Source organism: Monocercomonoides exilis, assembly GCF_001643675.1.
Source record: "Monocercomonoides exilis strain PA203 chromosome Unknown scaffold35-1074681, whole genome shotgun sequence".
Classification (NCBI taxonomy): domain Eukaryota; phylum Preaxostyla; order Oxymonadida; family Polymastigidae; genus Monocercomonoides; species Monocercomonoides exilis.
Window position 1 is genome coordinate 385787 of NW_027150580.1, and position 16954 is coordinate 402740.

At 42.7% G+C, this 16954-nt stretch overlaps 1 protein-coding gene across 1 annotated transcript; it reads right to left on the bottom strand.

Annotated features, from left to right (window-relative positions):
• Window positions 1–16878, bottom strand: MONOS_7582 (putative nucleolysin TIA-1/TIAR; the record flags this gene model as incomplete). Its single annotated transcript, XM_067877921.1, has 6 exons — window positions 1–10451; window positions 10551–16135; window positions 16235–16334; window positions 16385–16560; window positions 16642–16676; window positions 16741–16878. 6 exons carry the CDS (start codon window positions 16876–16878, stop codon window positions 826–828), a joined length of 15660 nt encoding a protein of 5219 aa, XP_067723901.1. The 3' UTR covers window positions 1–825.
• Window positions 16879–16954: the final 76 nt, after the last annotated feature.

The following is a 16954-nucleotide window of genomic DNA, read 5'->3' on the forward strand; positions in this document are numbered from 1 at the left end:
TCTCTTTTAATATTTAAATACGAAGCAAATTCCACATGACCATCTATGATATGCGACTTATTCATTAAGGATGTACAAATGAGAATTTAAAGATAAAACAGGAAATATCAATCGGTGTAAATATGTAACAATCAACGCAACCACAAACATTCAGCTTCAAGTCTTTTAAAACGGAAAAACGATCTGTGCATCAAGAAGCTGTGTTCAATATAATAAAAAGAAAAAAAAAAAAACTAAAAATTAATTCACATTTTTATACTTTCTTTAAGGAAAGATGCAGTATAATACTACTGGATATCATCCTTAAGGTCAAAAACAAGGGCAAAACTTTTTGGGTTGAAATTAAAATTTAATAGAAAATTAAAATCATCTTTAAAAAAATATAACAAAATTAAAAATTATAATGTAATGTTATGAAATATGTTAAAAATGAATGTTAAATGACAAATCTGATTAAGTTGTTCAAAATAAAACACAAAAAGCAAATTTTTTTAAAGTTGAAAGAAAAACAGAAATAGTTCCAGTTAATAAAGATCAGCATATGCAAAAATGAAAAAAAATAAAATAATTCACATAAACAGCATTTTGTATCAACATACATCAAACAAGATAAGAAAATTAAGCAGAGCATAATTTATGTTTCTGCTTCGACAATTTTAAAATTTTTATTTATATTATGAAAGAATGAAAGAATGAAATAGAGAAGAAAAAGTAGAAGATATATAAAAAAAAACCACAAACAACAAAACAAATGCAGTTATCTCTCTCATTTTTTTTAAAATTCAAAATTAGAATTTGTTAAGAATTTTTAAAACATTACAAAGATTAAGAAGTTTGAACACTGCGCTTTTCGTCGAGTTGCGATACATGTAAAGGCGAATGAGATTTAGGTGAATGTGAAGAAGGTGACTGCGTAGGCAGAGGAGAACGAGATGTTGAAGAAGAAGAAGATGATGATGACGACTGCTCAATAGACGGAGCCACTGAAGTTATATCCACAGATGAAGGTTGCGGATATGATGATGATGATGCCAATGATGATGACTGTGATGATGGATTTTGTGAAGATGAAGCAGAAGACGAATCCTGAGTGGAGTCTTGTGCAGAGATACAAGTAGAAATACCAGCATTTTGAGCAGGCTGAGCCACAGTCGAGTCACGAGATGCTGGAATGAATGAGGTAAATGCAGTCATTGGATCAATTGGCAGAGGAAGCGGGCAGGTGCCAAAAGACGGGGCTGCCAAAGACGAGCGAGCATTTGGCACCACAGGCAGCATCCGCTGCGGATCAAACAAGGGAAGTTGGTTGAGGTGGGGTAAATAAACATCCTTTGAAGCAGGAGGAGGCTGGTACGGGGAGGAAGGAGAAGACATGGCAGATGACACAGATATTTCCTGTGAAGAGGCAGGGGTGTCTTGTGAGTGTGGATCTGAAGAGGCGGTTGGGATTGCTGTGATGGGCGAAACAGGAGACGAGGAATATGTGGAGGATGGAGAAAGCGAGGAGGATGTCTGAGAGGACAAGTGTGTGTAGCTGCTGGAGTAGCATGATGATGATGCTGATGACGAAGATGACAAAGAAGATGACCAGCCTGATGAAGATGACAAAGAACGCGATGTGTTCTGCACAAAAGGATGTTCAAAGTCTGTCAAAAGACGCCCGCGCGGCGCAGCTGCCTTGAGGGACTCGTTGATCTGTGCAATGCTCACTTCCATGTTGGAGGAGTCCAGATGAGACAAGTCTAACATCCGTGTACCACCAACCGGAGAAGCTGAATGCCGTCTTCTCCGATGCAGTTCCCTGCTGCTGCTTCCTTCTCCACTCTTGTTGTTGCCTTTGTAATGGTGGCTGCGATGATAATTGGCTGGCTGTTGAGCAGCAGTAGTATTTCTGCCTGTTTGTTTGTGAGTTCTTCTCGATTCGTTAAGTTCTTCGCTGCTGGATGAGGCGCTTGTCTGCGATGTCAGGTTGAACAGGCTGTATTCCTGTGTCTCCTGCATCTCTTGCAACATCCTCTGATGCACACTGTTGCGCAAATGGGTATGTGTTCTGTGCTTTTTGCTGTGTTGAGTGTCTCTTTGCGCTTTTCCAGTTGCACTTGCATTTGATTGTGAGTGAGAATGAGAATGCGAATGTTCATGCGAATGCGGTGAAGACTTTGGAGTAGCTGTCAGTTTGTATCCACGCGCAATCGGAGGCAGATGTGGCAGATGCGACAGGAATGCATCATTCTGTGCTGGTGTCAGTTCAGGCATCTGCTTCGAATCATCAATATCAACCACTTGTTCATCATCATATGCTTGCTCCATCTTGTTCTGTGTGTTAAATGCTCCTTCGCTTTCAAGTTTGTCTGTGCTTTGCAGTTTGCTTGTATTTGCTAACTCTTTGTTCTCATCAGCATCTTCTTTACGCCCATGTTTCATTCCAGTTGCTGCAATCTCACTGCACTCATCATCCATCGCTCCTCTTTCCTCTGCCTCTCCCTTTGCGCCATCCTTCACTGCATTCCCGTGTAACATTGCAAGTGCCGAGAATGCAGACACGGTGGACAGCTGCGATGCCACACTCGCAGTTTCTGTGGGAGGCGAGTCAATACGCTGCATTGGAGAGTCTGTCAGTGTTGAGGCCACACTGTGTAATGAGACAGAAGAAGCAGAAGAGACAGATCTGGCGCTGGCTGACAGAGGAGAGTCTACATAAATGTCCATTCCGTCGTTTTGATATGAGGCCCTGCGTCGATGCTGCTGCTGATGCTGTGGACAAGGAAGACGATATGCATTGCTGCTCTGCTGCAACTGTATGAAAAGAGCATCTTGTGCATTTTGTGTATTCTGTGCATTCTCAACTGTCGACAACCGATCATTCTGTGATTGTAAATTGAATGACATGTGTTTGTGATAGCTATGCCCATGTCCGTATTCACTCCCATGCACATGCACATGAGTGTGTCTGTGTTTGTGTCCATTCTCATTTTGATTGTGGTGATGCTTGTGATGATGAGTGTGATTATGATGATGTTTGTGGTGATTGTGGGTATGGTGATTGGGCTGATAGTCAACCGTTTTAGGAATATCAAATTCTTCTGCCATTTGATTATCCGTGTTCTTTGCGTTGACTTCTTTCTCAGATATCCCCATTGCAACAGAGTTCTTCGATAATTCTTCATTCATTGTGTTTTTAAACATAGATTCGCTTGCCATTTTTGTCTTCTCCTTCTCCTTCTCCTTCTTCTTTTCAATCTCTTTTGCTCTGCTCTCAGACATCACGCTCCCTTCCTTCACAGCATCATTCAACAACAAAGTTTCCTCCTCCTTTTTCAGCAGCGAAACTTCAGCTCCATCTGAATGCACATCCTCCAGTGCAGCTCTTCTATGTATTGTCCGTCCTCTCTCCATCTTCTTCCTCCGCTTCTTCTCTTTCTGCCACTCTTCATTCACCTGCCCTTTTTGTGAGTCGCCTTGCTGATGATGCTTATGCTTGGCTCCTATCCAGTTGCAGTATGGATCAACCTGCCTGTCCCACTGCACTGAGGAGCTGCTGCTGCACTCACTCTCCTCTGAAGGCGTCGACTCAATCTGATTCTGCAAGTAGCCAACATCCTGAAACAGCGTCAGAAACATCAGTCCATCTTCTTGTTTCCCTTTCTTCTTCTTCTTCTTCTTGCTATCGTTACTGTCGTTGTTGTAATGATTTTCTGAGTTGTATTCTCCTCTTTTGAGGAGCCTGTGTCTAAACCGCTTTTCTGTCTTGCCCATCGACTTTGCTTTCCTCACATATGCCTTTTGCTCTCCACCAATCACATCAAACATTGTCTCCTCAGATGATTCATCGTTCCCTTCCTTCGGTGTGCTTCTCTGCACATCCTGCGTCTTCGACCTCTTCCCGATCTTAGCAAAAGACGGCGCACGGAACAGATCTTCTGCTTCGTGCACTTTCCTCTTGCTTGCACTGCTTCTGCTGTCATTCCCACTCTTTCTGGCTGTGTTGCTGTCGCTGCTTCCCATTGGAAGCGACTGGAATGAGTCAGACGAGGATGACGACGAGAGAGGGGTTGCCTGGGAGAGCTGATAGGGAGATCTCTGCTCCGATGCCCCGCTCTTCCTCGATTTGCGTGTGCTGCTGTTGGCTGACAGAGTTGGAGTGGCTGTGGCAGATGCATGTGAGTTCGTCTTAGGCGAATGAGTTGATTGCTGCTGCTGCTGCTGTTGCTTCTGTGACAAGTGAAGAGAAGGTGTCTTTGTATCGTTGCTGTTGGCCTGCTGTGTGCTTTCTGGTGACATCACTTTGTTGATAGAGTCACAATTGATTGATTTCTGCTCTTCTTCTTCTCCTTTTCCTTCAACCAACCCTCTAAGCTCATTCCCTTCACCATCATCATTATCCTGTTCTTGTTGTTGTTGTTGTTGCTGCTGATTCCCAAATTTACCCAACTGAATCTGCTCAATCTGCTGCTGTTCATTCAGACTCAGCGAGGCAGCACCCGCCAAGAAAGAGCCATCTGCCATAAATAGCAGGCCATCACCCACTTGATCTACAATGACTGACTCTGTTTCTGTGTAGCTGGCTGCATCAGACGCCAACCTCCCATCCAAAAAGGCGTCTTCATCGACATCTGCTGCTGATATTGCCGCTGCTGTTTGATCGCTATTGAGTGACGTTCCAATGATTCTTGTGCCAGCTTTGTATGGAGAACGAGTATTATGTGCATATGAATGGAAAGATAGCACAGGTTGCTGCCTATCATGATCAGATTTCAAGGAGGAGAGGAATTCTGCTTCCACTTCATCTGCTTCTGAACGTGTTGCATTTGTTTGGTGGCTGCCAGCATGCAACGAAGGGCCATTGGTGTATTTAGACTGTGAATGGAGCATCAGAGAAGACAAGTTAGCAGATGGCATTAAGGAAGACAGATATGAGGAGTTGGAGATGGATGAGGAAATTGAAGAAGAAGAAGAAGAAGAGGAGGAGGAAGAGGAAGAGGAAGAGGAAGAGGAGGAAGAAGAGGCAACAAGTAATGATGCTTCTGTTGCCGTAGACTCAGCATTCTGCAAAGCGGAAGTGGACAAGCACTGTGGGATATGATACCCCTTCACCATCCCCATCCCCTTTTCATTCCTGTTCTCCCCCTCAGAAACACAGCTATCTGGTGTGGTTGTACACTCAGGACCATTCTCACTCGACAGAGGAACAGCTGTTGACGACAAGCACTTTCCCATCTTCGTTCCAATTCCATTCGCAGATGATGATGATGATGATGATGATTGAGGCATCAATGCTTCTTTCTCACCTGGAATAGAACAGCCGAAGGGGTCTGAAGGCTTCAGATATCCAGTGGGTGACACAGATGCTGAGGCAGGAGGTGAGTCGCTGTAGACAGAAGAAGACTTGGAAGAGTAGGAGAAAGCAGAAGAATCAGATTGGTGGAATGAGTAGCGCATTGGGACAAGCTGTGAGTCGATGGAGTAGATAGACTCTGTTTCAGAGAAAGTGGATGAGGCTGGGTCGGGTTTGTTGTTTGCAGAAGAAGAGAGATCGTAGGAGAGATGAGACGCATGAGGAACATGAGAGAGATGAGGAAGGTTAGATTGGTTGGGAAGATGAGATTGATTGGAAGAAGAGGAATGAGAAGAAGAAGAAGATGATGATGAGGAGGAGGATGAGGAAGAATCTCCAGATGGACTGCAAGAAGAAGAAGAAGAAGAAGCAGGTTTAAGAGGAACAGGGGAGACAGATGATGAAGGGGAGACAGAAGAAGACGGAGAAGGAGAATAAGAATAAGGAGAAGGGTGCATTCGTGAGGAAGCACCTTTGGGGGACAAAGGATGAGTAGAAGGCTGAGGACGTGGGGGAAGGGACGAGTTGACTGAGCGGAATGAAGTAATGGTTGAGTTCAGTTCAATGGAAGATGTTTCATCTGCTAATACTTCTGCTGCTGCTGAAGAAGAAGAAGAAGAAGAAGAAGATGATGATGATGAAGGAGAATGAGAAGAAGGAGAATGAGAGGAGGAAGAGGAAGAAGAAGAAATAGAAGAAGAAGCAGCAGTTGACATAGTCAACGGCAAAACACGAGCAGACTGCCTTGCTTTTATATTTCTTGATGCCTGATGCTCTCTTTCCTTTGTCAGTGCATCTTCAACCAGCTTCTTCATCCTCTCTTTCTCTGCTTCTGCATCTGTTTCACGCAAATTGCCTGACAAACGAGCCATTTTCATTGAATTTGTGTCTTCCAGGTTGTCTTCATATCCACTTTCTGATTTTGGTTTGTGAGAATACTGAGATTCAGCATCTTGTATGCTTTGCACTGAGTTTGTGACATTATCATCGTTGCTCTCAGCAACACGATGATCTTTGCCTTCACCTCTTCCTTTTCTGTCTTCTTCATTTCTAACTCTATTTTCTTCACTTCCCTCACTTCCTTCACTGAAACTGCTACTGCTGCTGATACTACTGCTACTACTACTTCCAGAAAGAGACTCATTTTCATCCAGTTCAGCTTCAGATGACAACATAGAACCATTTCCACTATTTGTGCTCTCTTCTTCTTCTTCTTCTTCTTCTTTTTCTCCTTCTCCTTTCGCTCCTTCTCTTCCTTTTACTTCCTCCGCAAACATCTTCTTATTCCCTCTTCTTATTCCTTTTCCTTTCTTCCTTATCTCTTTCCCCGTCTCCTTCCCCATCTCTTTCTCTTTCCCTTTCCCTCTTCTCTTCTCCTTCCTCCTCCCCATCAAATGCTCATTCCGCTCATCTATACTCCTCGTCTTATGTGGCGTCCCCCGATTCCCCTTCAGCCTCTTCCCCGAAGCCAATCTTGTTGATCCTCCAATGTCCCTCACGAAATCCAGTGCCACATCAGACACAGCAGAAGACGCACTCATTCTTCGAATGTCGCTGTCACCGATGAGGAGAGGGAGGGTGTGTGCAGTGCAGGAGGAGGAAAGAGAGTGAGGGGGAGAGAAGGAGAGAGAGGGGGAGAGAGGAGGAGAAGAGGTAGATGTTGGATGATCAGTCAGGGAAGACAAGGAACCGGAGGTGTGGAGGGAGTGTGTGGTTGAAGAGAGGGAGATTGAAGAAGAAGAAGAAGAAGATGTTGATGACGATGAAGAAGAAGGATAAGATGCAGAGCCAGTAGCAGACAACGCATCAGAAGCACTTGAGGATGGGAGAAGAGGAAGAAGCGAAGAGGAGCGGTTTTGCTGCTGATGAGGGCGAAGAGGAAGCAAAGAAAAGGGAATAGGAGGCATACGTGATTGATCTGAATGATAATGAGGATAAGAAGAAGGAGAAGGAGAAGGAGAAGAGGAAGAGGAAGAAGAGAGAGAAGATATTCCAGTGAAGCCAGGAGAGATGGAATAAGCAGACGAGGCATTGAGGGATAAGGATGTGTTTTGTGTGATTGGTGAAATAGAGGTGGAGGAAGAAGAAGAAGAAGAAGAAGAAGAAGAAGTTAATGGTGAATATGACATAACAGAATTGACATTCTGTGTGGAGCGGGACATGTTATTCCTCTCCTCTGCTGCCCCATCCACCACAGCCGAAGCAACAGAAGCTGCAGAAGCTACAGCAGCAGCAGCTGCTGTTGTTGATTGGCTGATGGCGATGTTGGGAAAGAAGCTTGGGAGCGTGACAGCGGAGTCATTGGAGTAAAGAAGAGAGCGAGGGGAAGGTACATCCATAGAGAGAAAAGAGAGAGGAGGAGAAATGGCGCAGGAGCTGTCGAGGTCATACTCATCGATGCTTTCCTTCAGGGCTGCGAGTGAGTATTCTATGTTGTTGTTGATATTGCTATTGATATTGGCATTAGCATTGGTATTGTTGTTGTTACTGAGATAAGACTCGTCATTCATGTTGTTGCCAAAGCTGAAGTTGTAGTCATAGTTGAAGTTATAACCAGAGAAATTGTTGAAATTATCTTCATTACTGCTTTTGCTATATGCTCCTTCCATTTTTCCTTCTCTTCTTTCTTCTCCTTCTCTTTCTCCTTCTTTCTCTTTTTCTCCTTCTCCTATTTCTTCTCCTTCTCTCCTCTTCTCCCCTCTCTTGCCAAACGCCTGCCTCTCCACAGACAAAGAGCGCATTTCATTCATCGCGTCTGCATATGAGCTGACCAGCTGTGAATACAACTGCCCATTCCCTGTCACACAAAATGCATCCCCTCCTCTCAAATTCGATTGTGAGTGACTTAAGCCACTATGCTTCGGACTTCGATATCCTCCCACACTCTTTCCTCTTCCTGTCCCTCTCCCTCTTCCTCTTTCTCTTTCTCTTCCATTTCCTCTTCTTGTTCCAATTCTTGTTCTTGTTCTTGTTCTTGCTATTCTTTGTGATAAACTCCTTTCATCTGAATCAAATCCATAAGCCTTCCACTGTCTCTTGAAATTCTGAATTATCTCTTTTATCCTCTTCTCTGTTTCAGCTTCTTCTTCTGCTTCTGTTGTTTGCGATTGAGAAGATGAATGTGATGGTGAATGTGATTGAGATTGTGATTGCGATTGCGAATTAGATTGCTTTTGTGACTGAAGAATCTGTCTTTGCACATTCAGATAGTCTTCCTTTGCTTTCATCAGCATTTCGCGTGATTGCCAGATGTATGGCATCTTGAAGAAGGTGCATAGGAACGAGGAGGATAAGGCAAATGCCGAGGAGGAGAAGGAAGAGGAAGAGGAAGAGGAAGATGATGATGAAGCAGTTGCATTGACCACATCATCAGAAGCATCTGTAACAGATGAAACTGTATTCATTGAGTTAACTTTCTCTTTGCCATTCATTTTCTTCTTTTTCTCCTCAGAACTTCTGCTCATACTCCCTTTACTTGAATCATCACTTGCTTCTTTCTCTCCAACAGGCTTTGATTTCCCTGCTGTTCCAGCTTTTTGTGTGTTAACTTTACTTTCATTGCCTTTTTTCTTTGAAGTACTTTCATTTGCAGTTTCCTTTGTCTTGTTCTTGTTCTTATTGTTCTTCTTATTCTTTTTCGTCACATTCATTTTCTCATCTTTTTCTTTCTCCTTTTCAGCTTCTAACACATTTTCTGAATTGTTCTTCTTCTTTCCTCCATAACTCATATCATTGCCTTTATCTTCCTCTTTTCCTTCCTCCATATCTCTATCAATACCTCCTTCTCTATCATTTCCTTTCCTTCCTTCTCCTTCTCTTTCTCCTTCTCTTTCTCCTTTCCCTTCTCCTTTTCCCTTCCACAAGCAAACCGGCTTCAGCACTCTATCCACATATGCCACAGGCACCTCCTCTTTGAACAGCATCAGATGGGCAGCAATACAGCGCTTGGCAACAATCACACTGAATGTGCTGCAGGAGAGGCGACGGCGCAATGAATGGTCCGAAGATAACTTCAGCACTGCTTGCTGGTTGGCTGGGGTGAGGAGAGAAGAAGAGGAAGAGGAAGAGGAGGAGGAGGAGGAAGAAGAAGAAAGAGATAAAGAAGGAGATAAAGAAGAGAAGAATTCAGAAGCAAGAAGACAATTGCGCTGTAAGGGAGGCAAAGTTGGCATAGACGATGCTTCAGTTCCCTTGTAGAAGGGCAGCTTCATCCTTCTTCTTCTCAGTTCTTTTCTGTCAAATGCATATTTTTTGATGCTGCTGACATGATTGTGATTATTGATGCTATTGTCATTTCCTTTCTTCTCTTCTCCTTTTCCTTCTCCTTCCTCTTCCTCCTCCTCTCCCTCTTCTTCTTCCTCTCCCTCTTCTTCCGCACTCTCATCATCAGCATCAGTATCCATGTAACACTCCAGCAGATTGCTTAGTCCACATATCTTGTTCAGACACCCAATGGAAAGAGGACAGTCCATCAGCTCAATCAACATACGCTTCAGTTTCAGCGCATCTGGTGATAGCTCTTGCGGTTTGCTGTGCTTTTTGTGGGGATATATGAGAGAAGAGGAAGAAGAGGAAGAGGAAGAGGAAGAGAAGGAATGAGGTTGTGACAATAGTAATGATTGTTGTTGCTGTTGTTTCTGATCAAGAAGGGTATTTTGTGTTCTTGTTGATATCATCTTGTCTAATTCTCCTCTTTCTCTTCTTTCTCCTCTTTCTCTTTCTCCTTCCTCTTTTGAACTTATAGATAAACCTGTTCCTTCCATTGAAAAACCAAATTGTTGTGCAGATGCATCTTCTTGATTGTCATCTGTTTGTTCTATTGATCCTATCTGTGGTATCATAGACACATCCACAATTGCTCTTGAATTAGCTTCTCTTTCTCCTTCTTTTCTTTCTCCTCTTTCTCCTCTTTTTCCTTCTCCTTCTCCTTTCTCCATTAAAACTCCATCTTTATCAATAACCTTATCCTTCATAGCTTTATTGCTTCCTCTATCTTCTTCACTGCCAATTCTTTGTTTTCCTTCACACCCACTTATTGTCATTGAATCTACATTCAAAATGCCTTCGTCACATATTCCAGTGGCTTTGCCATAACTTTCCCCTTGTTGGAGCAAACCTGAAGAAGAATCAGAGGTTGTGAGAGAATTGTTACAAGAATCATAAGAAATGTTATGATTATTGGTATTATTATATGGATTGTTATTATTATTATTACCAGAATCAACAGAGTTATTTGATTCAACAGAATTATCTGAATAGCTCATATGTTTTGAATGAGCATAGGTTGTGCTTTGTGTTTGGAGGGAGGAAGACAACAGTGTGGGTGCTGGAGAAAGCTCAGAGAAGGAGACGGTTGGAGTGTGTGAGGAAGAAGAAGAAGAAGATGATGATGACGACGACGAAGGAGAAGAGGAAGGTGAAGGAGAAGCAGTAGAAGAAGCAGAATTAGAAGAAGAAGAAGAAGAAGAAGAAGAAGAAATAGAAGCAGAAGCAGAAGCTGAAGCTGAAGCCGAAGTTGAGCCTAAAGCAGAGGCAGAGGCAGAGATAGAGTGGAGATGGGGAGAAGAATAAGTCAAAGAGCCAGAAGAGAGCAAAGAGATAGAGGACGTTCTGGATGTTTGGCCAGAGGTGAGTGAAGGGGAATACACAGAAGATATGGATGAGGAAGAAGCTATTGAAGCAGAAGCAGAAGAGGAAGAGGAGGAAGAAGAGGAAGAAAAGGAGGAAGAGGAAGAAGAAAAAGGAAATGAAGAAGAGGAAGAAGGAGAAAGAGAAGGAGGAACGGAAGGAGAAGAAGCAGTAGAGAAAGCAGAGGAAGAGTAAACAGATTGAGAATGAGAATGAGAACGGGAATGGGCAGAAGGAGAGGAGGAAGAAGAGGAAGAAGGAGAAGGTGAAAGAGAAAGAGAAGAAGAAGAAGAAGAGGAGGAGGAGGAAGAAGAAGAAGATCCTATGCTGTTTGTAGAATGATGCAGTAGTTGCTTTTGAAGAAGTTGTTGTGATTGTGATTGTGATTGCAATTGCAATTGAGATTGAGAAAGAGGAAGAGAAGAAGAAAAAGAAAGTGAATGAGAATGAGAAGGGAGAGGAGGAAGAAGAAACTGTTGAGTCGGCTGAAGAGGAAGAAGAAGAGAAGAATTAATTGGGAATGGAGCACAATTAGAAGACATATTCATGGGGAGGGCAGAAGATGAGGTTGCAACCGAAGAATTTGGGTTTGTAATGCTTGCGATGTTGCTATTGCCAGCAATTGAAGAAGAAGAAGAAGAAGAAGAAGAAGAAATGACAGAAGAAGAAGGAGCAATGGAAGAAGAAGCAGAGGTGGAAGGAACATTTGTATTGGACGCTGAGAGAGAAGGAGAAGGAGAAGAAGAAGAAGAAGAAGAAGTTGGCGAAGAGGAAGAAGCTAACGATGACAATGAAATAGAAGAGGAAGAAGAAGAAGAAGATGATGATGAATCAATAGTATTAGCAGTGTTGAGAGTGTTAAGAGAGGTAGCAGAGTAGATGGAGGCAGAGGTGGGTGTGCTGGCAGAAGAGGAAGAGGCTGAGGCAGTGGCAGAGATGGTTGGAGATGGAAGATCAATTGAAGAAGAAGAAGAAGAAGAAGATGATGATGATGAGGAGGAGGAGGAAGAAGAGGAGGAGGAAAAAGGAAGAATATCAGAAATCTGTAATTGTTGTTGTGATTGTGGTTGGAGAAGAAGATGAGGATGAGGATGAGGAATGGAATGAGGATAAGAAGAAGAAGAAGAAGAAGAAGAAGAAGAAGAAGAAGAAGAAGAAGAAGAAGAAGAAGAGAGATGATGAAGCTTCGGTGAATTAGGGGCAGACGAATGAGTTATGATTGATGGATGAGTTAATTGGCTTAATTGTGATAATTGAGTGGGAGGAGGAGGAGGAGGGAGGTTGGAGATGGATAGAAGAGAAGGAGGGGTAGAAGAAGAAGAAGAAGAAGATGATGATGATATCTGTGTATTAACTTGTAATGAATGAGAAGGTTGTGATGATTGTGATGAATGTGAATATTGTGATGAATGAGCAACATATGTATCAGATGAAGTGTGTTGTGGTGTCTGAGTCATTTGTGAGTGATCAACGCAGATGGAGTCGGTGGAGAGAGAGGAAGATGCGTCTATGGCGGAAATACGCAGTGATGATGATGGAGAAGAAGAAGAGGAAGAGGTAGAGGAAGAGGAAGAAGAAGAAGAAGAAGAGGAGGAGGAGGAGGAAGAAGAAGAAAGAGAAGGAGAAGAAGGTGTAGATGAGGTAGTTGATGATGATGATGATGAGGAGGAGGAGGAGGAAGAAGAGGAAGAGGAAGAAGAAGAAGAAGAAGAAGAAGAAGAAGAAGAAGACGATGAAGTTAGAGTTGAAGACAACGACAAAGGCAAAGAGGCAGCAGTAGTAGCAGTAACAGCTGTATTAGCTGTGTTAGCAGTATTAGCAGATATCAATGAAGCAGAAGGAGAAGAAGCAACAATTGGCTTAAGGAGCATAGAAGAAACAGAAGAAGAAGAAGAAGAAAGAGGAGAAGAAAGAGAAGAAGAAGAAAGAGAAGAAGAAGGAATGGAATAAGAAGAAGACATAGGAGAAGGAGAAGAAGAAGAAGCTGAAGCTAAAGCTAAAGAAGGAGGGGCAGAGGGAAACATAGAATTCAATGGATAAGATGAGCTGATAGATGAAGCAGGTGAAGAAGAAGAAGAAGAGGAGGAGGAGGAAGAAGAAGAGGAGAAAGAAGATAAGGAAGAAGGCAAAGAAGGCAAAGGAGAAGAAGAAGAAGAAGAAGAAGATGATGATGATGAAGAAAGAGGAGAAGAAGAATTAGGATTAATATTTGAAGAATAAGAAGGAGGAGGAAGAGAAAGAGGAAGCGAAAGGGAAAGAGGAAGAGGAAGAGGGGTGGATGTTGTTGGGGAAGGATAAGGAGAAGAAGAGCTAATAGAATTATTGGGTGTTTGAAGAGCAGAAGACAAATAAGGAGAAGAAATATGAGGATTGGCAGCAAGAGCAGAGAAGAGCGAAAGGTTGCTGATGTTAGCATTGGCATTGGCATTGGCATTGGCATTGGCATTGGCATTGGCATTGGCATTGGCATTGGCATTGGCATTGGCATTGGCATTGGCATTAGCAGTAACACTGGAATTTATATTGGCATTGATATTGTTAATGCTTGGAAGATGCAAAGATTGAAGAGGGAGAGGAAGAGGAAGAGAATGAGAAGGAGAAGGAGAGAAAGAAAGAGAAGAAGAAGAAGAAGAAGAAGAAAGAGAAGAAGGAATAGCAGCATTCAAAAAGGAAGAGGCGACAGAAGAAGAGGTGGAGAGAGGTGAAGGAAAAGGAGAAGAGGAAGAAGAAGCTAATTGAAGCTGGCTTTGCGAAGAAGCAGGAGGAAGACAAGAAGAAGCAGAAGAATGAGGAAGCGACAAAGAAAGAGACAAAGAAAGAGAAGAAGAAGAAGAGGAGGAAGAGGAAGAAGAAGAAGAAGAAGAAGCAGTTGTGGAGGAGGTAGAAATTACAGAGTTGATAGAAGGAATAGAAGCAGCAGAGGAGGACGAGAGGACGGAAGAGGAGGTGGAAGAGGCAGTGGCTGGACGAGAAATGGGAGGAGGAGGAGGAGGAAGAGAAAGATTAGAAGAAGAAGAAGAGGAAGAAGAAGAGAAGGAAGAAGAAGGATAAGAGGAAGAAAAGGAAGAAGAAGAAACAGAGGTTGGAGGAGGTGGAAGAAGAGTTCCAAACTGTGGTGCTGGATAAGAAGGGACATATTGTTTGATAGCAGATAATGTGGAAGAGGAGGAAGAAGAAGAGATAGAAGAAGAAGAAAACGTAGGAGAAGAAGAAGGAGATGACAACAAAGAAGATGATATAGGATGTTCATTAACGAGATATGGTTGATGGAGAAGAGAAGAAGAAGAAGAAGAAGAAGAATTAGAAGAAGCAGAAGAAGAAGAAGAAGAAGAAGAAATAGAAGCAGAAGAATTAGGATCAGATGATAACGCAACAGGAACAAAGGCAGAGGAAGAGCTTTGCATAGAAAGAGGAGAAGAAGAAGCAGGCAAAGAGAGAGAGAGAGAAAGAGAAGAGAGATTTTGAGTGTTATACAAATTGGTCGAAAGAAGGCTGTTTGCATTGTTGGAAGGCAAAAGGGGGTTGTTTGATGGAAGAGAAGGTTGGTTTATTCGGTGAAATTGAGAAGAGGAAGAGGAAGAAGAAGAAGAAGATGATAATGATAATGAAGGAGAGGAGGTAGCAGAAGAAGGGGTAGAAGATACATAGGATGGGATGTAGCTGTGATGTTGAGGCATAGCACCAGAAACAATAGAGGAAGAAGAAGAAGAAGAAGAAGAAGAATTCACAATCGGATAAGGAGAAGGAGAAGGCAGCAACGCATCAGAAGTCATTGAAAGGTGCTGCTGTTGTTGATACAGTTGCTGCTGCGGTTGCAAAGATTGTGATTGAAGCTGTTGTTGTTGTTGTGGTTGTGTGTGTGATGTGAGGAATGGATGAGATGGCTGATGTGAAAGGGCCAGAGTGGGTTGTGGGATATGAACAGGATAATGAGACTGGGGAGGTTCTAATAGAGAAGAAGAGGAAGAAGAAGAAGAAGAGGAAGAAAGAGAAGAGGAGGAAGAAGAAGAAGATAACGAAGTCAATGAAGATAATGAGGTTGTTGATGAAGATGACATGGAAGAAGGGTTAGCAGATGCAGCAAAAGGCGATGATTGCATAAGAGAATTCGAAGCAGGAGGAAACAACGTTCTGCCTCTCATGCCATTTGTTGCAATAGAAGAAGCAGATAATGAAGACAATGAAGATAATGAAGATAATGAAGATAATGAAGATGAAGAAGGCATAGAAACAGAAGCAGAAGCAGAAGCAGAAGCAGAAGCAGATGCTGGTGTAGATGCAGAAGCAGTCACAGGAACAATTGGCAGACCTGAGAGAGAAGAGGAAGGGGTTACATGGATAGGAAGAGGCTGTGTGAGTGAAATGGGTGCAGAAGGCGCATATGCTGTTACTGGAGCTGATGACGATGATGATGATGATGATGCTGTTGTTGTTGGTGTTGTCATGTGTGGCATAGAGACAGTGTTTGAGGGAGTGAGTGAGCTGATATACGATGGATGTGATGGGTGTGATGGATGTAATGGATTCGATGAATGCGAAGGGTACGAAGGATGAGAAGGATGAGAAAAGTGAGATGGATTAGACGGATGAGATGGATGTGAAGAACGAGAAGAAGGCATTGCTTGGCTTGACAAATCAGAAAGTGTTTGTGTTTGTGATTGTGATTGAGGCTGAGGCTGGGGTTGAAGCTGAGGCTGAAGCAGATGCTGGTGCTGTGGCGGTGGCTGAGATGCATTTATTGATGGCAGCTCTTTAACATCAGAACCAGAGACAGGCTCGCCAATGCTGCTCTGCTGTGCCATCGACTGCCGGCGGTCGGCTTTGCCCCATCCGCCTGCTTGTGCTCCACGCAGCTTGCCAGAAGAATCCAGACGCTCTGTTTGAGAGCCTGATGATGATGACGATGAAGAAGAAGAAGATGAAGAAGAAGAAGAGGAGGAGGAGGAGGATGAAGATGATGCTCCAAAAGGCGTTGCTGCTTCTTCCTCAGCGCCTGGTGTGTCTGCAGATCCTCCCTTGGCTATCTGCTCGCGAAGCATCAAATCTTTCAGCCGTTTCTTCTTCATCTCTTCAGTCTCGGCATAACGAATGCTCAGAGGCGCGGCTCCGAATTGCCACTGAAGCCCCTGCAACGCTTTCATCGCTGTGTTTGCCTCTTCAAGTGTTTTAAATCTGTTTGTTGTGAAATTTTTATGATTGATTAAGAAAGAATGATTTTTTTAAAGATAAGCATTTTTTTCAATAAATATTCTCAAAATAATATAATACAACCTTACAAAGCCAATTTGCTTTGACGTTTGAGTTTCTCTATCCATTATTACCTTTACGCCTTCGATCTTTCCGTAAGGCTGAAATAATTTTTTCAAATCGTCTGTTCAAATAAAAAGTTACGTGATTGAAAAATCAAAATTGTTAACAAACTTTCTCTCGTTCCAGGAAGCAAGGGTTTTACATATAAATTTGTGTTTGCAACTGAATTGCTTGTTTGCTTCGGAAGATTCGAATATTTTACCAAAAGAACTTTATTCAACAATTTTCTCCCATTCATAGTACGAAGAGCTGTTGCAGCATCTTCCTTATTCACAAATTTAACAAATCTTATTGTTTTAAAGGCAATACAAAAATTATTAAATATTTTTACAAAATGAAAGAAAAATGAAGTTTTGATAAAAGCAAACCCAAATCCGAGACTTTCTTTTGTATTCTTGTCAATCTAATATGACACAAGCAAACACATGTTCATTCGCTATAAAATGAAAATATTCAACAATACAAACCATGACTTTTGCGGAAACGATCGGACCGAAATCTTCGAAAATATGTTGAACTTGGTCATCGAGGTATTCATGGGGCAAGTACTTGACAAATAAATTGTAGGGGTCAAGGTCTTCATCGTCTACCGCATCTGACGACATTGTTTCGGAACTTTTGCGGGAAAATAGAAATCGCCCACAATGATTAAAAACTTAAATAATGGCTTTTAATTGCGAA